This window comes from Malaclemys terrapin, chromosome 4 (genome assembly GCF_027887155.1).
Source record: "Malaclemys terrapin pileata isolate rMalTer1 chromosome 4, rMalTer1.hap1, whole genome shotgun sequence".
Classification (NCBI taxonomy): Eukaryota; Metazoa; Chordata; order Testudines; family Emydidae; genus Malaclemys; species Malaclemys terrapin.
Genome location: NC_071508.1, coordinates 73,006,698 through 73,033,765, shown reverse-complemented (window position 1 = coordinate 73,033,765; position 27,068 = coordinate 73,006,698). Strand labels below are relative to the sequence as shown.

Below are 27,068 nucleotides of genomic sequence, written 5' to 3'. Positions count from 1 at the left end.
TAAACTTGTATCTGTGTCATCTCAACCCATGCAGGATATGCTTTGCAGTACCTTTCCAGAGACAGAGTTAAGCACATCATCTACAGCACGTAACACTGATCTCCACTGCTATACAGAAACTACAAAGGTTACATCATAACCCAATTCTGCATTTTAATTGAGAGGTATATTAGAGAAAAGTTCCAGAGCATTCATTTTATCTTAAGATAATTTATATAACATAAGAATATAGTGAACTCAGGCAAAACTTTAAAATTCTTAGATGCAAAAGTTAATTTAGCAAAAATAACAGAGCAACATTAGTACTTGAGACCAGATTTTATTTCTCCAAATTCTTGAAAGAATGCCTTGAACAGATAAACAGAAGAGCTGGTAGGAGCGGAGCCCTTTGAACCACACAAGAATTCCAAGTGCGGTAATACCAGCTTGACAAGGAATGTAAATCATTAAAGACATTAATTTGATTTTAAATTAGTTGTCACGCATTTATGATTAGGAGCGTCACTGAATCAGTTTCTGTTCTAACATTCTCAGATGTCAAAGCACTTGATTTAACCCTTGTTAGTGCTCTAATCACTCTTCTACTATAGCAAGCATGCTGTTAGAAGCCTCAGTTAGTGTCTTCCAAAGGTCTTCCCTACTTGCATTAGGACAGCCTGAATGCTAATAGCAAAATTAAACAAATAAATTGGACAGATAGTTAGGCGAGGAGCTAAAAAATTAATTGAATTGTATAGTGGTCAACACTCATAGAACCATAGAAATTGTAGGACTGGAAGGGACCTCAAGAAGTCATTAAGTCCAGCCACCTGCGCTAATCCAGGACCAAATCTACCTACACCATCACTGACAGGTGTTTGCCTAACCTGTTCTTAAAAAACCTCCAATGAAAGGTATTCCACAATCTCCCTGGGAATCTTACTTTTTAGGTTAGATATTTTGCCCAATATCTAACCTAAATTTCCCCTTCTGCAGATTACTTCTTGTCCTGCTTTCAGTGGACATGGAGAACAATTGGACTTCTTTTTAACACATTTGAAGACTTATCAGGTTCCCGCCCACTCTTCTTTCCTCAAGACAAAAAAAAAAAAAAAAGGGCATGTTCAAACTTTCCTTGGAAGTCAGGATTTTCCTAAACCTTTTTTTTGCCCTCCTGTTGACTCTCTCCAATTTGTCCACACCTTTCCTAAAGTGTGGCACCCAGAATTGGACACAGTACTCCAGATGAGGCCTCACCAGTACCAAGTAGACTGGGACAACTACCTCCTGTGTCTTACATAAGACACTTTTGTTAACACATGACAGAATGATATTAACCCTGTTTATAACGGCCTCAGTTTGTTGGGTCATATTCCTTTGGTCATCTTGTTCGTTTCAAACACATTCTCCAATTTGTCAAGGTCATTTTGAAAACTAATCCCGTCCTTTATAGGCTGCTGATACTTAACTCCTGTTTTTGGCAAACTTACTCATAAATTCATAGATTACAAAACCAGAAGGGACCACTGTGATCATCTAGTCCAGCAGTTCTCAAACTATGGGTCCGAACCCCAAAGTGGGTCGAGACCCCGTTTTAATGGGGTCACCAGAGCTGGTGTTAGAGTCGCTGGGGCCAAAGTCGAAGCCCAAGCCCCACCACCCTGGGCGGTGGGGCTCAGATTCGGCTTTAGGGTGACCAGACAGCAAATGTGAAAAATCGGGACAGGGGTGGAGGGGTAATAGGAGCCTATATAAGAAAAAGACCCAAAAATTGGGACTGTCCCTATAAAATCGGGACATCTGGTCACCCTATTCAGCTTCAACCCTGGGTGGCGGAGCTCAGGTTACAAGTCCCCCACCTGGGGCTGAAGCCCTTAGGTTTTGGCTTTAGCCCGCCCGTCCCATCCACCCACCTGGGGCAGCGGGGCTCAGGCTTCGACTTTGGCCCCCTACCACCTGGGGCGACTGGGCTTGGGCAAGCTCAGGCTTCGGTCCCACCTTCTGGGGTCATGTAGTAATTTTTGTTGTCTGAAGGGTGTCATGGTGCAATGAAGTTTGAGAACCCCTGATCTAGTCATTCTTGTTGTATAACACAGGCCATAGAACTTTCCCAAAATAATTCCTAGAGCAGATCTTTTAGAAAAAAAAAAAATCCAATATTGACTGAAAAATTGTCAGTGATGGAGAATCCTCCATGATCCTTAGCAGATTGTCCCAGTGGTTAATTATTTTCACTCTTAAAAATGTACATCTTATTTCCAAGCTGAATTTGTCTAGCTTCAACTTCCAGCCACTGGATCATGCTACATTGAAAAGCCCATTATTAAATATGTGTTCCCCATGTAGGTACTGTGATCAAGTCTCCCCTGAACCTTCTCTTTGCTATGCTAAATAAAATGTGCTCCTAGAGTCTATCACCATATGGCATGTTTTCTAATCCCTTAATCATTCTCATGGCTCTTTTCTGAACCCTCTCCAAATTATCATCATCCTTCTTGAATTGTGGATACCAGAACTGAACACAGTATTCCAGCAGTGGTCACACCAGTACCAAATATAGAGGTAAAATAACCTCTCTGCTCTTACTCAAGACTCCCCATTTACGTATCCAGGGATCACATTAGCCTTTTGGCCATAGCATCACACTGGAAACTCATGTGCAGCTGATTATCTACCATGACTCCACATCTTTTTCAGAATCACTGCTTTCTAGCAGAGTCCCTCATCATGTAAGTATGGCCTACATTCTTTGTTCCTAGATGTAGATTTACATTTAGCCATAATAAAAACATATATTGTTTGCTTTTGCCCAGTTTACCAAGTGATCTAGATTGCTTTGTATCCTGTCCTCTTCATTATTTATTCCTCCCCAATTTTTGTGTTATCTGCAAAAAGTGATAAAGATGTTTTGACTGATTATTACCACAGTGTCCTTACAAATTTGCCTAAGTTGTAATGAGAGGGCACACTTACATCAACACTTTTGAACACTCCACACCTCTCTACTGAGAACCCCTTACATGAAACTCTTATTCCAGTATAAGAGTAATTTATTTCAGTTTAGCTTAAAACTCTTCCCATGTGACATAAACTAAACTGAAAAAAAGGAACTCTTATACAGAATAAGAGTGTCCACACAGGGAGTTATACTGGTATAACTATATTGATTTAAATTCATGTCTTAGGTTATAGAAAACAAAAAACAACAACAAAATCTTCCTTTGTAGACAAGGCCTAAACAAACCAGGCAAATGTAAAGAATCTCTCAAACAATACTTTGATTTTAGCTACGGAGACAAAATTCATCCCTGGTGCAACTCCACTGATTTCACTGAAGTTACAAAAGGGACGAATTTGGCCCCGCCTGGAGTGGAAATACCCTCAAGTCTCACACTGAAAGGGTTGTTCATGGGAATACAGAAACTCACGGTAGTTTTCCAAGCCCATGTTCCATTTTGGTAGAGGCTGAAGCTAAAATGCCTACTGGAGGGGGAGTAGGTGCAACTGCAGGCGGTGCCATCAGGGGTGCCAGACAAGATGGATCACCAGTATCTGCTGGTATTTCAACCTGCTTCCAGTCCTGTCCTTCTTCTACCAGCAAACCAATTAGTGTTCCCAGACGCACATTTTTACTTCCTTCTTCCATCTAAATTTAAAAGACAATGAGAACATTACATATAAGTAACACATAGTGCTATCTACTGTTTTTAAAAAAAAAAAAAAAAAAAAGATCTAGAAGTTGCAGGCATACCACTGACGTATGAGTACATCAAGTTTTATTCTTATAACTAACAAAAGTCTAGGACCAATATTAAACAGTTGGTACTGGAAATCAGGGTGGGGTGTTAAGTTATGCCAAAACTTTACAGATGTGAGTGCGCCTCAAGTTAAATATCTAAATCCATTGAGTCAGTGGAAGCTGCAGGTGCTCAACACCTCTGAAAAAGACGCCACTTTCTTTAGATGCCTAAATATAGATTCAGGTGCCTAAATTCAGGCCTCAGATTGGAAAATTTTGGTTTAAGTGTCCAAGACAATTTCTCAGCTTTGGGTAAGTCCATCATGTCTTGCTAACATTTTATTTAGTTTTTTCAGCTTATTTCATAGAATATCAGGGTTGGAAGGGACCTCAGGAGATCACCTAGTCCAACCCCCTGCTCAAAGCAGGACCAATCCCCAGACAGATTTTTGCCCCGTTCCCTAGATGCCCCGTTCCACAAGGATTGAATTCACAACCATGGGTTTAGCAGGCCAATGCTCAAACCACTGAGCTATCCTCCCCTCCCCCACCCACCACCAAATTCACGTCCATCAAAAACGCATCACGGACTGTGAAATCTGATCTCCCTCGTGAAATCTCATGCCTAGCTAGGGGCTCCTCCCCTGTGCAAGCCCCCAGCTGGGGATGGGGAGGGACAGGACTTCCTCTTCCCTTATAGGGACTGCTCCCAGGACAGATCAGACACCTCCAGGAACCTGCCCTGGCTGCAGAAAGCTCCACAGTTCAAGCTGTCAACCCCCACCCTCTCACACACACACACACACACGGGGAGGCTGCAGCTCAAGCCGTCACCCCATGTGCATGGGCAGGAGACTGCCGGTAACCTCCCCCCGTGACCCTCATTTCTGTGCCACTGCTGGCAGTGGTGCTGACTTAGAGCTGGGCACTCAGCCAGCAGCCTTCCTCTGTGGGCCCCTGCCAGCAGCAGGACAGAAGTAGCAATCCCACAACCCCACTACAATCACCTTGCAGCCCCCCCCCCCCACCACCAACAGCTTTTTGGGTTGGGACCCCCACTGTTACGATACCCTGACATTTCAGATGTAAACATCTGAAAATGTGAAACTAATTTTAAACCCCCCTGGCCATGCAATTGACCAAAATAAACCAATAATTTGGTAGGGTCCTACCCATCAGAGCCCCTGGAAGCTTGGACAACCAGCAAAAAAAACAGTAAAGAAAATTGGGGCGGGGGAGTCTCAACAGCAACTACAATTCCCCATCATTTATATTTGACAATGTTATTCTTTGCTTCCAATTCTAATGGCTGTTTTAATATTACGGAGGTTGTTGTGTCTGACCTGAAAAGTGACAGCAATTCTGTTGTTAGCAAGTAACCCCTATAAAATGCTCTGGGAACCATGTGAATGGAAATACTAGCAAATATGGTATAATTAATCTGCTAAAGCAGATCAGTTCCAGGGCATATTGCACAGAAAAATGCAAGGACAGACCCTGATCCCCATTATGAGGGATCTGTGCTGCTTGCAAAAGTCAGCTTAACCAGTCAGTGAAGGATTCCTCCATCAATTAGTCTACAGCCATTGTAGCAGCTCCTACACCACCACAGAGATGCCCCGGAAAGCTTCCTACGTCCTGGCAATCCCCAGACATCAGAACTGTACCTTGTGATCACAGGCACCAGGTACAAGTCAGACTAGACAGGTCCCATCCCTCACTGGCCTCAGGATTGCGGTGGGGGTTGTAAACCTCTTCCACAAAACCACTTTTGCCCACCTCCCTGCCAATCAGTGTAGGAGCCACAATCTGGAAGCATTTTCCATGCTGATTTGCATTAATCACATTACCTTCTTTTAATTCTTTATTGCATTTTGCATCAAACATTCCATTCTCTAGCTGGGATCGATCTCAGGCTGACAGACCTGTAATTACCCTGATCACCCCATTCACCCTTTTTAAAATTTGGCACATTAACTTTCCCCCAGTCTTTTAGAATATCTCCAGCACTCCAAGACTCGTTGAAAAAAAAAATCAACATTAACAGTACAGCGAGCTTCTCAGGCAAGCAAGTTATCTGGTCCTGCTGATTTAAAAATGGACTAAGTATTATCTAGACCATCCCTGACAGGTGTTTGTCTAACCTGCTCTTAAAAATCTCCAATGATGAAGATTCCACAATCTCCCTAGGCAATTTACTCCAGTGCTTAACCACCTTGACTGTTAAGAAGTTTTTCCTAATGTCCAACCTAAACCTTCTTTGCTGCAATTTAAGCCCATTGCTTTTTGTCCTATCCTCAGAGGTTAAGAAAATTTTTTCTCCCTCCTCCTTGTAACAATCTTTTATGTACTTGAAAACTGTTATGTCCCGTCCCGCCCCTCAGTCTTCTCTTCTCCAATCTTCCCTCATAGGTCATGTTTTCTAGACTTTTAATCATTTTTGTTGCTCTTCTCTGGACTTTCTCCAATTTGTTCACATCTTTCCTGAAATGTGGCACCCAGAACTGAACATAATACTCCAGTTGAGGCCTAATCAACACAGAGTAGAGCAGAAGAATTACTGGTATTTCTCGTGTCTTGTTTATGTAACCCACACACCTTCTGGACTTACAGCACTCCTGCTAAGACATCCCAGAAAGATGTTTGCTGTGTTAAACTGCTGACTCATATTTAGCATGTGTTCCACTATGACCCCCAGACCCGTTTCTGCAGTACTCTTTCCTAGGCAGTCATTTCCCATTTTATATGTTTGCAACTGATTGTTCCTTCCTAAGTAGAGTACTTTGCATTTGTCTTTATTGAATTTCATCCTATTTACTTCAGACCATTACTCCAGTTTATCTAGATCATTTTGAATTATAATCCTATCCTCCAAAGCACTTGCAACCAACTTGGTATCATCTGCAAACTTTATAAGTGTACTCGCTATGCCATTATCTAAATCATTAATGAGATATTGAAGATATTGAACAGAACTGATCTCTGCAGGACCCCACTCGTTACGCCCTTCCAGCATGAGTCTGAACCACTGGGAACTACTCTCTGGGAACAGTTTTCCAACCAGTTATGCACCCACCTTTTAATAGCTCCATCTAGGTTATATTTCCCTAGTTTGTTTATGAGAAGGTCATGAGAGACAGTATCAAAAGCTTTACTAAAGATATACCACGTCTACTGCTTCCCCCCCGCCCCCATCAGGGCCGGTGCAAGGATGTTTCGCGCCCTAGGTGAAACTTCCACCTTGTGCCCCCCCCATCGCCGAGCCCCCGCCCTGAGGCACCCCTCCCCCGCAGTAGCTATCCCCTCTGCCCTGAGCACCCCCGCTGCGGCAGCTCCTCACTCTCCGCCCTGAGGTACACCCCCCGCCCCAGCTCACCCATGCTCCACCTCCACCCCGAGCACGCCGTCGCTGCTTCACTTCTCCCGCCTCCCAGGCTTGCGGCGCCAATCAGCTTAGGCGCCGCAAGCCTGGGAGGCGGGAGAAGTGAAGCAGCCACGGTGTGCTTGGGAAGGAGGCGGGGCAGGGGTGAGCTGAGGCGGGGAGTTCCCCTGCGTGCTGCCACCTCCCCCCTTACTTGCTGCAGGCGGCCTTCCCCGCACTCCACTGCCTCAGCTCCCTCCGCCTAAATGCAGGCAGCGACCGGGGTGGTCAAAGATCCAGCCGCCGCGGTCGCTGCTGAAGAAAATGCCGCCCCCCAAATTCTAGCGCCCTAGGCGACTGCCTAGGTCGCCTAAATGGTTGCACCAGCCCTGCCCCCATCCACAACGCTTGTTACCCTGTCAAAGAAAGCTATCAGGTTGGTTTGACACCATTTGTTCTTGACAAATCTATGCTGACTTATTTATCACCTTATCTTCTGCAAATTGATTTATTACTTTCTCCATTATCTTTCCGGGTACAGAAGTTAAGCTGACTGGTCTGTAATTCCCTAGGTTGTCCTTATTTCCCTTTATATAGATTGGCACTATATTTGCCCTTTTCCAGTCTTCCAGAATCTCTCCCGTCTTCCATGACTTTTCAAAGATAATCGCTAATGGCTCAGATATCTCCTCAGTCAGCTCCTTGAGTATTCTAGGATGCATTTCATCAGGCCCTGGTGACTTAAAGACATCTAACTTGTCTAAGTAATTGGAATTTATTGAATACTTCTCCCTTTTCTGTATTATTACTGATAATTCCACCTATTCCATCTAGTAATAGACCAATATAACTGTCAGGATTCTTTTTGTTCCAAATATATTTTTCAAAAACTCCTTTTTACTATCCTTAACCCTCCTACCCATAGATTTATCCATGTGTTCCTTATCAATTTTCTATAATTCCTAACTTGTGATTTATATTATGATTAACTTCCTCTTTCTTCCTTTTGGGATTATATATTATTTTTTATAACTGCCTTCTCTTCACCTCTACACCATTTTTTTTAATACCAGCACCATGTGGTTGTGCCTTTTTGGGCATCTAGTAAGATATTCTTAAATGACTTCCAGTTATTCACATTTTTCTGATTAAATTCTTTCTCCTAGCTGATAAAGAAGAATGGCCATACTGGGTCAGGCCAATGGATCCATCTAGCCCAGTATACTGTCTTCCGACAGCGGCCAATACCAGGTACTTCAGAGGGAATGAACACAACTGGGCAATTATCAAGTGATCCATCCCCCGTCATCCAATCCCAGCTTCTGGCAATCAGAGGCTAGGGACACCCAGAGCATGGGGTTGCATTCTTGACCATCTGGGCCAATAGCCATTGAGGGACCTATCCTCCATGAACTTATCTCATTCTTTTTTGAACCTTTATACTTTTGGCCTTCACAAAACCCTGGCAACGAGTTCCACAAGTTGATTGTGCATTGTGTGAAGAGCTTCCTTTTGTTTGTTTTAAACCTGCTACCTATTAATTTCATTGAGTGACCCTGGGTTGTTTTCAGCTTTGTGGAACTAGCCCTACTAAAGCAGGGGGGGTGGGAGGAAGAGAGAGAGAGAGAGAATGAATATATTATGGTCACGACTTTATTCTGCTTGCATATTATGAATCTGATCAACTCACAATCACGTGTGCCTAAGCCACCATTAATTTTAGTTCTGATCAGTTCCTCATTATCTTTTGCAGGAATTCTGTAATAGACCTTCTCCTGTGTTCGCTGCAACACTTTCTGAGTTAGGAAATTTTCATCTGTAACATTCAGAAATTCCAAGGATGTTTTAGTATTGGCAGCATGAGAACTCCAGTGTGTCTCACTCAAACTGAAGTCCCCAATGATGATGCAGCTTCTCCCCTCCTCCCCCCACACACAGATAGGTGCACAAGGAAACAATCATCCTATTCCATAGTGCGATTTGGCGTTTGTAGCCAACACCAGCTAGTACCCCATCTGTACTTTATCTATTAGGATATCAATCATTCAATATCATTTTCTTCCATGTTATCTGAAACAGGTAATGTCATTTTTGATAGAGTGCCACTCTCCCTCCCCTTTTGCCTGCTTGATCCTTCCTAAATAGGTATAACCATTGATTTTAGAATTCCAACCCACCAAGTTTCAGTAAAAATCCAAGCTAGAATATGAAAGTGGACACATGTGAGCAAGCCTATTGCAATGAGTCATATGGACTTTACAGTTATTTCAGCCAGGTTTTCAAGGTAACAAGCATTACCAAGTCCAGTTTAACAAGATTGTTTAAGTCCACTAGGAGGATCCAAATATTGGAATTTAATTTAGTTACTCTTATCCCTGTATTACTTTCTGCATACTGGTTTTGTGTACTCTCTGCCCTTTTCCAGAAAGCCAGAGGTCAGCGGCTTAAATGGATTTACAGTAGCATATTTTATTTAAGATTATCCTCTCACCCCTTAGAGATAGTCCCTCCAGGTCAAGGTCGAGGCACCTCAACAGGAGGAAATGGGGAGGTTGTCACTGCTGAGCATGTTCGGATACGAAGAATTTCACATTAACCCTACTGTCAGTCCAACTCCTTTCATGAACACTAAAATTTACATGAAGAGTATTTTAAAATGAAAAGAAATATTAAGATCTACATCGGCACTACTTTCTCTACTCCCCAAATAAATTCTCCTCCATTAACACAATGAATATATTCAAAAGTTTCATTTGAGAAAAAAACCCTACATGTCAATCAAGATGTGATGATATTTTATTATTATGACATGCATTTCTAAAGTATGTCACCCTAGTATCTGGGCATACATTATCAATGTAGATAGCAGAAGAAAAGATTGTGAAGTGAATTTAAACCAGGGGTCTCAAACATGCAGCGCGGAGCAATTCCTTGTGGCAGCTAAGTTCCCTGCTCGCTGCTCCCCAATGCTTGGGGCCGGGTCTCTGCCCCGGCCCTGCCTGCCACCCCACACGTCTCCCCCGAGCGTCCCCCAGGCTCACTTGCTGCCCCTAAAGTATCAGCCACATACCCAGGTCCAATTATATCTTAGAACTTACCCAAAATACACGCTTATAGCCAATTCTTATTAACTAAGCTAAAATTTATTAAAAAAGAAAAGAGTGTTGGTTAAAAGATCAATATACATACAGACTTGAATTCAATTCTTGAGGTTCAGATACATAGCAGAGGTGAGCTTGTAGTTGCCAAAAGTCCTTGTAGATATAGTCCATAGGTTATAGTCCAATGTCCATATTCAGGGTGACTCCAGTCAGTGACTGGGGATCTCAATCCTTGTGGCTTAAGGTTTCCCCCTCTTGAAACCCAAAGCAGATCTGAGATGAAGTAGGATCATGTCCCAGGGTTCTTAGACATTTCCAGCAGCCTTTCTGCCTCAGAAAACAATAGGCCTAACTCTCCTTCTTCAAAACATCCTGGCAATTAGCACAGGGTAATTTATCCATTAAACAGTTCAGATACAGGTTACCACAACCTTCAAAGAGACATATAGAGACAATAATACTATTTCACTCAAGTATCGTCATAAATGTTAATATTCCTTTTTTGATCTTTGAATTAAAACTATAGCAATAGACAAGACTTGTTTGCTTACATCACAAGCCCTGAGCAAACATCTACCCTTTTACCTCTAACAATGCAGACTTGCATTTCAAAGCTCTATTCATTTACATATCTTCCTAACCAGTCTAGGTTCGGCCATAGGTCAGGTCAGTCTGGGAGTTAATTAACTTTCTGGCCCTGTCACCTTTCAATGAGATATTATATTACACTCATAATGTCACAACAAGTAATGGCAAAAAAAAAAATCTCTCTCTCTCTCAGTGCTCATTCTAAGTTACTACTGACCAGGAACTTGAATGAATTAAAACATCAGTTTGAATCCAGTCTCAGTGTATCCTGAATGATCTATCATTGTAAGAAAACAAATTGGAAGAAAAAAATATTGTAAATGGACAATCAAACCCCCACAACAAAACACCCATATCCTTAACTCTGTGGTATTGTCACACTTCCCAAGGCATTTCACAAGCTGTGCTCTGATGATATTTGAGGTTTTGCATGCAATAATTTTAACATAAATCAGATGTTTGATGCTTAACATAAACCCATTACAGGCAACATCCCGAAGCAAATACCACCCAGCACTCTGAAGAGCTTCTCTTAAACTTGTATATGATGAAAAAGTTAGTGCATTTTCCAAAACTTCTCTTAAACACCTTTTCTGTATTTCTTTCTTCATCTTTGCAGATTACAAAGGTTTACATTTGTAAGAATAAAATTTCTCCTTTGATAATCAGCCTCCATTTCTTAAATGATCACTCAAAACAGTACCATGGTGTATGTGTGTACCACATACATTCTAATGAGGCATTAATAAACCCTACAGGGGTAGAAGGATGAACAGATAGGAACATATGGTTTCTTAGGTTAGTTAGGGTCAAGTTATGGCCCAGCCTTATAGTGTTGCCAATTCTCCTGGATTTTATAATTAATCTCACATTATTTCGTATTTTTCTTAGAGTCACAGTTCCTGGAGATAAGTGATTATTGTGAGAATCTCAACTTTTTTTTTTAAATATATAAATTTACAGCCCATATGGTTGCAAAGTTTAAAAATGTGAACCAAGTGCACCCTTAACAGCTTAAAAAGCAAATAAACACTTTTTAAATGTCTCATGATTTTAAAGTCAATCTCATGATTTTGAGGGGCCTAATTTTTAAACATATTTGAGTTTGCCAGTACAGGAATAAGACCCCTGCATGGCCTCCCTGCAGCCTATATGCAGAGAGGTTGGGGCGGGGAGCTGGAGGAAGAGAAGGGTACTATTTCCCTATGTGAGCATGAAGCCAGGGAGCGGGTGCAGCCTTAGCTCCAATCCACCTCACCCAAATGTGCCAGGAAGTACAGCTGATGGGGCATTTGGGAGAACGCTTTGAAATCTGCATTTAGGAATGTTGGAGCAGATTACTTTCCTCTGGATTCTCAGTCAGAATTCCCTACCAGGGTTGCTCCGGAGCAGCACAGCTATGAACCCCTTTACACTGGACTAGACCAGTAGTTTTCAACTTGTGGTCCATGGACCCTTGGGGGTCTACAGACTATGTCTAAGATTTTCAAAGTGGTACACACCTCCATTAGAAAAAAAAATGGGGGGGCGGCACAAATGAAAAAAGGTTGAAAACGACTGGACTAGATGTAAAGGTATGATGGAGACTTAACTGAGGGGAAAACGTTATTGCAAAGTTTTACACAAGGACACATCACCTTAACTATTTCAGGAGAAATGGTATGAATGAGCAAATAGTAATGAACATTGAAATCAGCTCTTCATAACAGTTATTCATCCTTTTTTCTTTCCCATGCTCAGCTAATAAAAATTTTAGAGAAGAGAAATTCTAATTTAAGAATGAGCTTTACTGTTGCAGTAGTCATCAACCTCAAATACCTCAGCTAAAACTTCACATTTTTATTTTGTTCTGTTGTATTTTTAGCCTTCTGTTTTCTATACCATACTTGCTTCTGGTAACTACACATTGAAGTCAAGAGAAGAATCTGAAGCATCACTTGAGAGAAACTTTCCCCACAGAAATCGAAGTTAATGAAGGTTAAATCTTTTCACAACAAACGATGAAAATCCAAGGAGCTTTAAGCAGGCAGCTCATGTTTACCTGACTTCCAGTGAAGTGGTTGTGTCTTAATTTAAATCAAGACAGTGCAGCACTGTAGTTGGCCCAAATGCACAGATAAACGTTGCCCAATCTGTACAGGACACAAGTAAATTTGATCCAAAGTTGACTCTTCAGATACATTCTGTGAATTCATAACTAACAGGGAGCATTCTTATCTAGTGAAGGAGTGGAAGTTAGGATACCTGGATTTTATTCCCAGTTCTGTGACTCTGCGATTGTGGGCAAGTCATTCAATGTTTCTGTGCGTCAGCCACTCCTGATAAAATAGGGCTGGTGATTCTCACTTTTGTAAAGCATTTGGATACTGTTGGATGAAAGATACCTGTGACAGCCCATAGAGACCCTCTGGGACCCACTGAAGTGCCCACAGGGTCATGGTTTCCCCAAGTCCTGGTTTCTTTACAAAACAGGCTATGGCTGATGGAGAGAACACACCTAGGACCCAGTAGAAAGTTCTCAAAGGGCAGCAAGCCGGACCCAATCATCAGAGAGCAGGTAAAGAAGTAGTCTCCTGTTCTAGGGATAGACTCCAGTTACTGATGATCAGGAGGATTTCAGACCACATGTATTGTTTTCAGACTTGTTGTTTCTTCTTCATGTTTTTTTTTTTTTTTGAGTCAGAAACCCAAAAAGGCTCAGGCCTTTTGTTCAAAGAAGAGTTTCATCATCTGAAAAGGTATCTCCCCCTAAACCCTCCAGCACTTGAGTGATTAGGCCATGTGGTAACTTTGACTGGACTCTAAACCTTAGTGCACCAGCATAATTGGGCCCTACCAGTCTCCAGCCCAGATTCAGTTTGCAGATTGGAGGTCTCTATGATAGAGTTAAGGGATATATTCCCACTTCAAGACTCTGCATTTTGGGGAGGTAAGAATAATAATTAAAAAAAAATCAGAATCAGAGATTAAAGTCAAGATAGACCTGGTCCCAGGTGTATGCATCCCAAGAGAAATACTTGTAAAATTACCTGAAGTCTGGGATCTAGCTAGACTCCATCAACCATCAGCCTTGGCCCATGAGGACAACATTTGTGGATAGACTTCCCTGAGTAGCAGTGGTTAATGTAGCAGTGGTTAATGGAACAATCAGTCACTCACAAGGCTGAAGCCACACAATATCTCTGCTCTAAGCAATGCAGGAATTTGCTTTATTAGGTGACTAGAATTCCAAAGACTAAAGAGGTATGTCACATTGATAGCCATATCCAGATATGCACAGACACAGATCTTATGACCAGCTCAAGAATTATCCTGTGTTGGGCATCTGAAGAGAGTGAAAACCCCAGACCAACTGCAACACCATTTTTCATTAAACAGGGGCACAGAAAGAATGCCAATTTCTGCCTCTCCTGACTGGGTTGTCAATGAGTAGCCCTCAAAGGGAAGCTTCAAGGAATCCTTAGTACTTGTATTCCTGGTAAACATCCCATTTCAATGAATGGGGAACCCATTGTGTACCCTGAGAGAAGAATGCAAGAGGACACCAGCACATTTTAGTGAGAGGCATAATACCCTATTACTATTTGGGGGCCATTCTGTTGCAGTCAATAAAATGCAGAAACTGTGCCAGGTTTTCATCGGAGTTGTACTTACAAAGGTCCATACAAAAGAGTAACTGTTATGCCCTACCTTGTGCAGGAGTTTCAGGAACGTCTCAAGGTAAAATTAGTATGCATACCTCTTCCAGAAAGGCTCAATGAAACCCCTCAATATATCGGGTGTGTAGATTTGTGGAGGTGGATGGAAAGGTTTGGGACAGGCTTCTTTCTTGCCTCCCTCTTTGCAGTTCAAGAAGTCCCTCATGCTTTCACAGGATTCTCCCCTTTGAATTGTGACATGGGCAATAGAGCTGTGAAATTTTGGATCTTATTAGGGAGGTTGGGGAGAAACAACCCACTTGGACTCCAAACCCTTTTTTACATGTTACAACAGACACTAGATATAGTTTGCCCCTGCCCAATCCCGGTAGACTCAGGTTTAACAAGCTCCTGGTAAAATTACACAGCCCCTATGAGATCATCTGCAAAGTCAGTATAACAGAGAGTAGGTGGTCTTTTAAGGAGAGTTGGAACCCACCCCACTTGTGACTAAAAATGCCTCCCGTGACAGTGAGGCTACAGAGGACTCCCTGCACTGCTGCGGGGCCAGTGACAACCAATCCCTACAGGCACAAGGTGCGGGAAAGGCTGCAATGCTAGCTTATTCTGCCTCCTAGCAAAGCAGAACAGAGAACCTCGGCACTCCCAGCTGGCGAGAGCAGGGCCATGACAGAGGGGCTGCAGAGAGGGTTTCCTGCATGGCCACAGGACTGGTGACATCCAATCTCTGCAGGCATAAGGTGTAGAGAAAGCTACAGTCATGGCACAGCACAGCAGAGACCCTCCCGCCAGGACTGCAAGGAGGCAGAGGAGAACAAGCAGCCCCCTGCTGCTAAATGGCTCCTGCTCTTTTTGTTCCCCAGCGTCTCCTCACGGCCCTGACCAGGGGTCTCTGTCCTGCTGTGCCAGGACCACAGCCTCTCCCGCACCTTGCACATGCAAGGATTGGACATCACTGGTCCTGTGGCAGTGCAGGGAGCTCTCTGAAGCTCCACAGTCATGGGACGGAGAGAGCCAGTCTGTGACAGCGGGGCTGCAAAGGGCTCGCTGCGCAGCCACATGATGGGTGACACCTAATCTCTGCAGGTACAACACAGAGGAGGCTGCACTCCTGTTGACTGTTGTCAATCCATATTTGTTAGTCAATTTCAGTGTCTCAGCTGAAATCGACATTTACTGATCTCTATTGATTTAAACTGAACCCCAACAACCCCTAGTTTTACAGGAGATCAGACTAGATGTGGTCCCCTATAGCCTTGGAACCTTATTAAACAAAGACAAATCTATTGAACACCTGAGGAAGTGCAAGACACAGCAGGGACAGATCAGAGCCATGCTAAGACTAGACAAGATTGACAAGTCATAGAATCATAGAATCATAGAATATCAGAGTTGGAAGGGACCTCAAGAGGTCATCTAGTCCAACCCCCTGCTCAAAGCAGGACCAATTCCCAGCTAAATCATCCCAGCCAGGGCTTTGTCAAGCCGGGCCTTAAAAACCTCCAAGGAAGGAGACTCCACCACCTCCCTAGGTAACGCATTCCAGTGTTTCACCACCCTCCTAGTGAAATAGTTTTTCCTGATATCCAACCTGGACCTCCCCCACTGCAACTTGAGACCATTGCTCCTTGTTCTGTCATCTGCCACCACTGAGAACAGCCGAGCTCCATCCTCTTTGGAACCCCCCTTCAGGTAGTTGAAGGCTGCTATCAAATCCCCCCTCATTCTTCTCTTCTGGAGACTAAACAATCCCAGTTCTCTCAGCCTCTCCTCATAAGTCATGTGCTCCAGACCCCTAATCATTTTTGTTGCCCTCCGCTGGACTCTTTCCAATTTTTCCACATCCTTCTTGTAGTGTGGGGACCAAAACTGGACACAGTATTCCAGATGAGGCCTCACCAATGTCGAATAAAGGGGAACGATCACGTTCCTCGATCTGCTGGCAATGCCCCTACTTATACAGCCCAAAATGCCGTTAGCCTTCTTGGCAACAAGAGCACACTGTTGACTCATATCCAGCTTCATATCCACTGTGACCCCTAGGTCCTTTTCAGCAGAACTGCTACCTAGCCATTCGGTCCCTAGTCTGTAGCAGTGCATGGGATTCTTCCATCCTAAGTGCAGGACTCTGCACTTGTCCTTGTTGAACCTCATCAGGTTTTTTTCTGCCCAATCCTCTAATTTGTCTAGGTCCCTCTGTATCCGATCCCTACCCTCTAGTGTATCTACCACGCCTCCTAGTTTAGTGTCATCTGCAAACTTGCTGAGAGTGCAGTCCACACCATCCTCCAGATCATTAATAAAGATATTAAACAAAACCGGCCCCAGGACCGACCCTTGGGGCACTCCACTTGAAACCGGCTGCCAACTAGACATGGAGCCATTGATCACTACCCGTTGAGCCCGACGATCTAGCCAGCTTTCTATCCACCTTACAGTCCATTCATCCAGCCCATACTTCTTTAACTTGGTGGCAAGAATACTGTGGGAGACAGTATCAAAAGCTTTGCTAAAGTCAAGAAATAACACATCCACTGCTTTCCCCTCATCCACAGAGCCAGTTATCTCATCATAGAAGGCAATTAGGTTAGTCAGGCACGACTTCCCCTTTGTGAATCCATGCTGACTGTTCCTGATCACTTTCCTCTCCTCTAAATGTTTCTCCTCTAAAAGTCCCATTATTTTGGTTCCCAAACCTGATGGATCTTAGAACAATTCCTCAGGAAACTAAATGAAATTTCACAGTCCAATGCCTATCCCATGGCCCAGGTGGATGATCTCCTTGGCAAACTAGGGAAAGCCAACTATATAACAATACTGGATTCAACAAAGGGGTGTTAGCAGATTCCTCTTAAGACAGAGTCTAAAGAAAAAATTGTCTTTGCTACTCCAATAAGGCTGTTTCAGTTCACTTCAATGCCTTTTGGATTGCACATGGCACTTGACACCTTCAGCAATTTATGTACCGCCTCCTCCAACCTCATTGTCAATATGTAGCTATGTACTTGGAAGATGTGGGCATTTGGGGCTCAGGTTGGAGGTCACACCTCAGAGATGTTGCCTCAGCCATGCAATCACTGGAGAAGGCTGGCTTCTGTCAATCAAAAAAGTGCAGGTTTGGCATTAAGAGACTAAATATTTAGGGTACTTAGTATGGAACAGGAAAATCCAGTCATTCAATATTATGGCAATCACCAGGAGGCAGTATCACAGAGAGGTTGGCTATTTCTGTTTATCTGAACATATAGGAATTAACTCTTGAAGTAGTGCTGGTTGCCAGACCTGATATAGCTCTGTGCTCAGCATAGAACCACCAAAGTACATCATTCATGCCTTAATCTCGCTAATTTCTTAGGTGTCTCTTCCCTTCTGCACAAGCAAACAATGTGACATTGAGCTAAAGCATGACAGCAGCCACATTAAAGTTGCAACTGATACCGTAGTATAAAAATTGATGTGACCAAGTCAGTTTCTGATGAAATTTCCTTGTAGATGCACTGTAAGATTCAGGAGAAACAGAAGTGTGAGAGAAGTATTCCAAAGTGATGAGAAGAGCGTTAAGGACAGCAAAAGTATCAATCATCTATTACTAAAACAGAGATGACAAAAGGGACCAAAGAAATAAGTTTGATAATTGGTCCAACATTAATTTTAATGCTCAGCACAGAACAGGGTCTATGCAATTTATTGGAGTGGTTCAGCAAACTAAGCTGAAGGCTTAAAAACTCTAGGTTTTCAATGCTCACTTGATCAAGGTGCTATGAACTGGAACAATATAATAGCAATGTAAAACAATGTAATCTAAAGGAGGAAAAATGGTTATATGAATGTGAACAGCTATTTTAAAACAAATACTGAAAATACTTTGTATTTTCAACTGAAATTATATGTTGTTGAACATTTCTGATCTGACAAACCTTACTGAGCAATCACACTACTGTTTCATTTACAGTTTAATTGTATCTTTCACATAATAAAACTAACTCTTTCCATACTCCCACTTCTGCAACAAATGTTCCTTTGCTTATGGGGTATAAATAAGTGACTGCATTGACTATATTACTTCCCCACAGATCCCACACTTCATAGGAGACTAAAAGATTTTAAAAATTCAATGGGATTTCTTTCACAACAGAAGGTCCACCTGAAAAGTGATCTTGAGATAGGACAGTTACTAGGACAACACAATTGAACAGACAATAAGAACATGGGAAGTTTCCCCCCGTCGCCACATTTAATTTTTAATTAAGTGACTGTGGTTGGTACCATGATTCATCTTGCATAGATCTACTTTAAGCCAAGGGGTACTGAAAAGCCCAGGGGATTGATGGATTATTGAGTCTTTCACCTCTAGCACAGATTAGTAGTGGCTAAAAATTATCACCATTTGATGACTCTTTGGCAGCCTCTGACAAGTGAGAGGAAGGGCGAACTTGTGGCTAAGAAACTGGTCTGGAACTCACAAGAACGGAGTTTAGTCCCTGGCTGTGCCACAGATCTTCTGTGGGACTTCAGACAAAAATCACTGGAACTCTGTGTGTGCTTGTAAAATACTTACCTTCCTCACAGTGGTGTTTTGGGGGGAAAGAGCTGAATGGACCATGAAAAGTCTTTTCACAACCCAGATGTGGTTTCTCACTATCAGGCTATAAGCAGAGTGCTGAGCAGTGTGGAGAGAAGTGTGCAATGCCACTGACTAGTGTCCTAGTTCTGTGGATAAACAATATGTAAAATTGTCAATCCTTTCACCAGCACTCCTTTCCATACACACTACAGGTTAAACAAAACAAACGTTCACAATCAAAATAGCTCCCTTACTTCAGTGTGCATAACATAGGCCTATGAGACAGATATTTAAAACACAGCATTGCTACATTTCCTCAGAATAAATATTTCACCAGAAACTATCACTTAAGTCTCAATTAAATGCTAAATTTGGAAGTCTCATTACTGGAAGATTACATTTCTATAAAAACAACAAGGAGTCCGGTGGCACCTTAAAGACTAACAGATTTATTTGGGCATAAGTTTTCGTGGGGAAAAACCTCACTTCTTCAGATCTGTTAGTCTTTAAGGTGCCACCGGACTCCTTGTTGTTTTTGTGGATACAGACTAATACAGCTACCCCCTGATACTTGACCCCATTTTTATAAAGTAACATTTACAAAGCAATGTGACATTAATTCGTTATGTGAAACTGTAAAAAGAGTCGCATTTCATTTTTCAAGATTAACTCTATTCAGTGGTTGGAGTTTATGATATAAGCACTCATGCTTCTGAGCCCTCTGAGCGACATAAGTTACACCTACAAAAGCGCTGGTGTGGACTGGGCTATGCTGGCAGAAGATGTTCTCCCGCTGACATCGCTACCAGCATTCGTTGAAGGTGGTTGAATTATGTCAGCGGGAGAACTCTCTCCATCGGTACAGTGCGGCTACACAAGCGGTCTTACGGCCACACAGCTGCATCGGTACACCTGTGCCACTGTAAGCTCGCTAGTGTACAATTCTGTGCAGACTTCAGGAGACTGAATGAAATTTCACTGTCCAACTCCTACTCCATACCCCCGGTGAATGATCTCCATAGCAAGCTAGGGAAAGCCAATTATATAATAATGCTGGAAACAAACTTTTAAAAATACCAAATTCCATTTTCTCTACTGATGCTTTTTGGGTTTGTTTTGTATTTCAGTCATCTTGCACAAGGAAACTAGACTTGTCAGTTTCACTTTCTCAGTCCATGCATTAGTTTAATGCTGCAATATTTGGGTTGCATAAATCACAAGGGAATGTTTACATCAACTATCAAAAATCTGTTTCCATTTAATCTTTTTTAAACCAGACATTTCTATTAATCTCAGGTTTTACAAAAACAGTTTGAAGACCAAACTACAATACACTTTGGTGTTTAACCTACCTGATCTCTCTTTAAACAATTTTATAAAATTCAAAACTGACCATTTTGAAGGATGATTTGCTTTTACCAAAAATAACCCATGAGAAATATTTTTACCATGTAAGAGTCTCATAAGAGGTATAAGAGCCTGATCCAAAGCCTATTTAAGTCAATGTGGAGGCTCCAATTGACTTCAGTGGACAGTCAAACCAAGCCCTTTGTGAGAAAACTGTGAAATGAATTCATATCAATCATATAGGAACTTATATAAACTGCTGATGGCTATGATATACGACATTACTTTACACCAAACGGATTCAAAAGAGCCTCTCAGGGAGTTCTATTAATCACCTTATATGCAGCATCCTAGTGAGGTAAATGTTGCGCCCATTTTCAAAGATGAAACAGAGTAAGGTGGGTCATGTAAGAAAGTCAGCTCTTGGGACAAAGAATGTTTTTCTATTAATCTTGTGATATGGCACAGTTCTGGGTGCAACACCTAACAGCTGTAGAGACAGATACAAACAGTCCTGACGCCTCCTGTTCAATGACTGGACAGAATTCCCTATTCAAGATTAGTCTACCAAATGGCACTAGAAAGCAAAAATCATTTAAAATAGGTTTTAAAGTGTTATAAATATCGCTCCGTACTTGCCCCCTCCCCCCCCCCCCCCCACACACACTGCATACAATGTGCAAGCCCAAAGCCCAACAAGTGAGAGCAATTCTCACCTTAGAGGAAGCATGAGTACTTGCTACCAACACTGCTGAAATTGGTCTATTGATTTTTTTCACCTTTCCTGTGGCATTAAGCCTGGATGAATAGCTGTTTTTGACCTATTGACAGTGTTAGCAATTCAAAATACATTACCAAGCAACTGAGTGAAAAATACTATCCATTCTAGGAGATATTTATAACCAGAGGATGCAGGGTTAGAGCCAGAGGTATTTAGAAAGCAGCTTCAAGCACACAGTGAAATATAAATGTAACTAAACAGGCAGGATATTTACTACTATGTCTTATTATGTCATGATAATTAACCAACTAGTAAAAGAAGCTAATATATTTGCCTTCTGATACCAACAACATTTTGGGGTTCCACTGTCCCATTTTTGGTAGGCAGGTAACTGTGCTTTTCCTGCGGGATAGACCCGAGGTGTGAAACTAACACAGCAATCTCAGTTACGCTTTGCATGTTTACAGAGCTCTTCATGCATATATCTCAAAGCACTTCACAAAAGTGGATAAACATAATTATCCCCATTTTAAAGAGAGAAAGTGAGGCATTAAGAGAGACATAGCAAGACCAACCTTGGTTCAATATTTATAGCAATTTTATCTTTACTCCTAGACTCTCAGATTGCGTTAGCTGCAAAGAAACTACACTCCATGCCTGGTTGTCCATGTTTTGGGGACTTTTTGGTTTGCACTTTGCTCCAGCTAGTCCCAAGTATAATTCCCTGCCTCTGGAACGTACTGCGTGGTTGAGACGCTCATGCCCATGCTCTGCAGCTTCCTGCACCAAATGAAGTTCCAGGTACTGGCCATTATACATAAAACCATAAAGTGGCCTAAGCACGACTCTCGGCCTTTGACTTGCCTTCTGGCCTATGCTTGTTTGGAATGCTGGAACTCCCCATTCTAGAGATAAAGTTCACAGTAGCCAGGTACAGGCCTTTCTCAGTTGCAGGTCTAGGCATGTGGCAATCACGCCTGCGGCAGACGTGCTTAGCACAAGCAGCTATTTCTAAATGTGGCTCTGCAAGCTTTATTTCTTTGCAGTCTTTCAGCTGGCTGATGTATGAAATGGTGGGCCTATAGATGATCCTTCCATCCTGTTTCAAAAGCCTTGAACTGTGGAGGATTGTGGTGGTTTTGCTCTTCCTTTAAAGTATGTTAGTAACATGAGTTAAAGCCATGTAAAAAAGTTTCCATAGACCACACTATAGGTGCCTGGTATTGCAAATACATACAAAAGTTACTTTTCCTCCTTTTTATTTATGTCAGATCATCTCTAAAATTATGAAGAGTTTTTTATCATGCTTCTATTGCATGTATCTTTAAATACAGTAATGCATTTTAACTCCTGTTGTATTTCAGCCTGAGTGCCTTGATGCGAAGACAGTTTAAAAATTATGACGACGTTTTAAAAAGTCAGCAGAAGTTTTAAATTTTGTACTTAATATCTGTACATGCAAACAGTTCAGCAACATCTTCAAGCATTTTCTAGATAGGTTATTTGGAACCAAAGTGTAAATTTTGGTTTTGGATCTGGACTTAAATAACTTTTAATACTTGAAATTCAAGCAGTATACAAATATATATATCCCCACAACCCAAAAAACCACCCTAAGAGCATGTACATTGAAACTGTTCTATGCATCATCTCACTGAAATCAAATAACCCACAAGAATAAAAGAATAATTGCTGCAGCGTTAAGAGCTTCCAAAACTCATTTATTAATTAAGCAACAATGATTAGTAAATGTGAGTAGTGTTTTAAACCCTGATATTTCTTAATCAAGGGTACTAGTACTATTAATTATTATTCCGAATTAATTCAGAATCTATAGATAAGGCAGCATATGTTACTTATACCTGAATTCACGCTTTACTCATAGGTAGCATTAGCTTATTTAAAAGGTTCAACTAGGAAAGGCTAATGTGTCACTTCCATCAATATTTCATGCAGCATTACAACTAAGTGAAGTGCTTTCCAATCCCTTGGGTACAGGGGGAAAAGAGAGAAATCACAATGAGCTCAAGACAACCAAAGAGGAGCATGGAGAACAGCTTATCTACCTACTATAGTAGATGGGTGTGAGTTAACAGATTCATTACAGTTCACTGTTTAAAAACCTCAAAGAAGTTTAAAAAAAGTCTCAAGTGAGCTGCAATACATTCCTTTCACTTTCCAGATAAATATGAACTCTGGTTCCATTTAACTCTGTGAAATCCTGAAGTAAGATAATATGGAGGAGGGAAGGGAAGAGAGCAGTAAATATAAATGCTTAGATCTGACTTCAAAACATTTCTCTTCCACACATGTCAGCTTTGAAATCTGTTCACCCATCTATGACCACAAATTATCAGTGACTCTAAACTGGAAGCTGAACATCACTGATGTGACATGCATACAATACTTCTACTTTAATGATAATTTAATGTGCAATACGGGTACCATTTATAAGGCTGTTTTAAATACTGCCTTAGAATAAGATATGCTGTCAGAAGGCTTTATTTATTTATTTTAAACATGCAGGTTTGTGATAGCTTCTGCCTATTGGTGCTTGTTCATCCTCCAACCATCCTCCTCCCAGCTCTTGTTTATCGTTAGAAAAAACTGAGAATGGTAAGACATACAGTACTTATCCTATGGATTTTATATATTAAAACAATTTGCAGCTATTCAGTTTGGCACCAGCCTACAACACCCCTTTGGCAACAAGAAAAATAAATACATCTATTCTATCATTATAATTATGTGGTGAACATGTAACACACACAACCACTAACAAACACACCTGTACCCAGTAAAAGAACTTCCTGTTCCCAGAGAGATAACTTAGGTGATTATAAAATTTAAAGATAGAAAATACCTATCTTTCTAGATCATCCAACCAATCTCAGTGACAATGCAAAAGTATTCCCTACAGTAAACAGTGTTTTATCCAGTCTAGTTTTTCATTAGTCCAAAACAATTAAGCACAGCAGACAATTGCTAGTGTAAGAGTCCTCATTCTCTGAAAGGATTACCTAAGTCTTCCCCCTCAGTTTATCCCATTTCTCTCAGTTATATTTTATTTCTTAGTCTCTGCCACTCAATGCAGACAGTGGTAGAATGAGGACAGACAGATGCATGGAATTAAGTAGCAGTCTGCAACTTTTATTAAACTTTAACACAGGAGAGGGGCGCGACCCACCCATTGCCCATACTCTCCTATAACAGGTATTAACTGGTTCCAGTGTGGGAGTTACAGGGCTTCTTACCATATAACCCATAATGCGAGGTAGGCTCTCCTCAGCCTACCCTCCAGGACTCAGCTCTCTCTGAGTCCTAGCCCGCTACCCCTTTTGTTGTGAGGGGGACAGAGGGTCAGCAGGGTACGGACCTCAGCACGCAAGGGCCACAAGGTCTCAGCCTATCACATGAGCCCAAGGCCCAACACCAAAATCCCAGGTCTCTTACCTCTGGGAACCATTCATTTTATTCTCTTAACTACACTGGAAACCAGCTACAAGTTGTAATGAATAACTCCACCCCAGTAGCTCAGTTAGGTACTAAGCAGATTCCTACTTAACCAACCGTGGCTTGAAGGTGCTGAGAGGAAGGCAAACTCCTCCCTGGTCCTCTGCCAACTGGCCCATGGGAGAAAAAATTCCTTCCTGATCCCCTAAACAGGCAATTGTCTAGACCTGCAGCTGGTCTCCCATACTTTGCATGGATAAGATGGGTTGCTGGATCGGAGCCCAAAGAGGCTGGGGAATGCTGACCAATCAGCACCCCTCTCCCTCAGCTGGCCAGAGACTCCCGGGGGGGAGAAGCTACCTATTGTCCCTGAGCGAGTGTCTCCCTCCCTTGCAACTAGGTCTGTCCCCTTTTCGCCACTGGCCTCATTAAAGTTTCCCCACAATTGATGCAGTTGGGTGGCATTTTTCCTCATGCCTCCTAACAGCGACTGAAAAAGAAAATATTTTCTCCAATACTTCCCCTACAGCATTTTCAATCCTTCGTTTTAAAAATGTTTCTATAGGGAATGGTATTAAATGTCTACGAATGCTACACTATCCACACAAAGTTTGGTTTGATCTGACTTAATAGGACAGTGATTAGAGGCAGCTCAGTGAGAGCAGTGGAGTCACCCATTATAGGTGGAACCCAGGCTTGCAGTAGCTCATAAAATGAAGGTAGCTGGGAGACTAAGGGAGTCAGCCAGCCAGAGAGTATTCTCGGGCAATTCTGTCTTATTACTATTGATCAAACTTTGGGGAGAGAGAGGAGGGCAAAAGAGGAGCACTTTCTGTGCTGGAATGTGGCACTGAGTTTGGTAGGACTCTGAGCTGGTTGCTTTGTTTTGAAATATAGGCTAGGTTGCTGACTGAAAACCTACATATTTAGCTACACCATTATTAATATTTTAATACACAAATAAGAACCCTAAATACATTATTAAAGTATGTACTCAAGATATCTCCCCCTGTAAGTACTCTCACACTTATTATCAAACTGTCTGTACTGGGCTAGCTTGATTATCACTTCAAAAGTTTTTTTTCTCTTAATTAATTGGCCTCTCAGAGTTGGTAAGACAACTCCCACCTGTTTATGCTCTCTGTATGTGTGTATATATATCTCCTCAATATATGTTCCATTCTATATGCATCCGAAGAAGTGGGCTGTAGTCCACGAAAGCTTATGCTCTAATAAATTTGTTAGTCTCTAAGGTGCCACAAGTACTCCTGTTCTTCTTTTTGCGGATACAGACTAACACGGCTGTTACTCTGAAACCTAGAATACAAACATTAGTATATCAAATAGGAGCATTCAGTATAGAATCAGGTTTCTGTATGGCAAATCTGACTCAAGAGATGACGTGAATAAGTGTGAAGAAAGACCACCCCAAGTCACATGCCCAGCTCACCTCAAACATTCCTGTGACAAAAAAACCACCGAATGAATTAAAAGAGATGAAGTCTTAGCTGACTTGCTTTAAGAACTGTTTAGACCATTGGCAAATTCACCATCCTTTTGGTGAAGCCACTAGAAGATAACTCTCTCCAATATAATGCTGTTTCCCCTTCACTGTCCCTCTTTTCATGCTGTTACATACATTCTATCCACCTTTCTAGTCCTTGTTCCAAAACACAGACTTAGCAGTGCATGCCCACCTTTAGAAAAAAACAAAATGAATGTATCAGAAACAGAGGCTAGGAATTGAGGGTCCATTTCAGTGCCCTCTGAAGTCATTGATCCTTCCACTGTCCTCACGGGATCAAGCCTTGTGATAGGAAAGATGAGTTTGAAGAATTAGCGTGGAGTTCAGCCTAAATTAGTGGTCTTGGAACAGCTGACTATACTCAGCCACATGAAACATTGACACATTCCATCTCCAGACAATCAAAGCTTCTTCTGTATTCCAAAACACCTATGTCAGAATAAAGGTGTCAAAACTGAAGTTTTACTCACAGTCATCCCAAAAACAACTCAGAAGGAGAAAGCATTTGGCGATTTCTTCAGCACCTTACATAACAAATACAGGACTCTCAACTGCATTGTGAATCCAGATTCTTACCACGAGAATCAGTTATCTACATGTTGAATACCAATGATGTGTTCTTAGTAACCATGTGACATCAGATTTATTTATTAATTGTTTATATTACAGAAGGACCCAGTCATGATCAGGACCCCATTCTGTACAAATGTGGTCATTGGCCCCAAAAGTTCATAATCTACAGAGCTAAGTGAAGATGGGGAGAGAGAAAATTAATAAATATCAAAGATGATGATGTAATTAGGATCATTGTCCTAAAAACTTATAACAAAAGGGAAGAGCTGAACTTCTAAAGTGCAAAACCAGAACGTGATCACCATTATATAAAACCTGTAATTAAGTAAAATGGAGAATGTGATTACTATTATTAATGCTTTACATTTTGGCAGCATTTATAGGCCCTAGTGAGAATCTAGACCCCATTGTCCTAGACGCTGTATGGACTTTTAAGAGGATACTGTTCCTTCTCCAAA

General features: G+C 41.8%; 1 protein-coding gene across 1 annotated transcript in view; it reads right to left on the bottom strand.

Moving 5' to 3' along the window:
- The window catches only part of PDHX (pyruvate dehydrogenase complex component X), a 107,468-nt gene that overhangs the window by 56,133 nt on the left and 24,267 nt on the right, over positions 1-27,068 (bottom strand). The window contains exon 4 of the mRNA XM_054026920.1: positions 3,408-3,625. Within this exon, the coding sequence (XP_053882895.1) occupies positions 3,408-3,625 (218 nt within the window). The remainder of the gene's footprint in view (positions 1-3,407; positions 3,626-27,068) is intronic.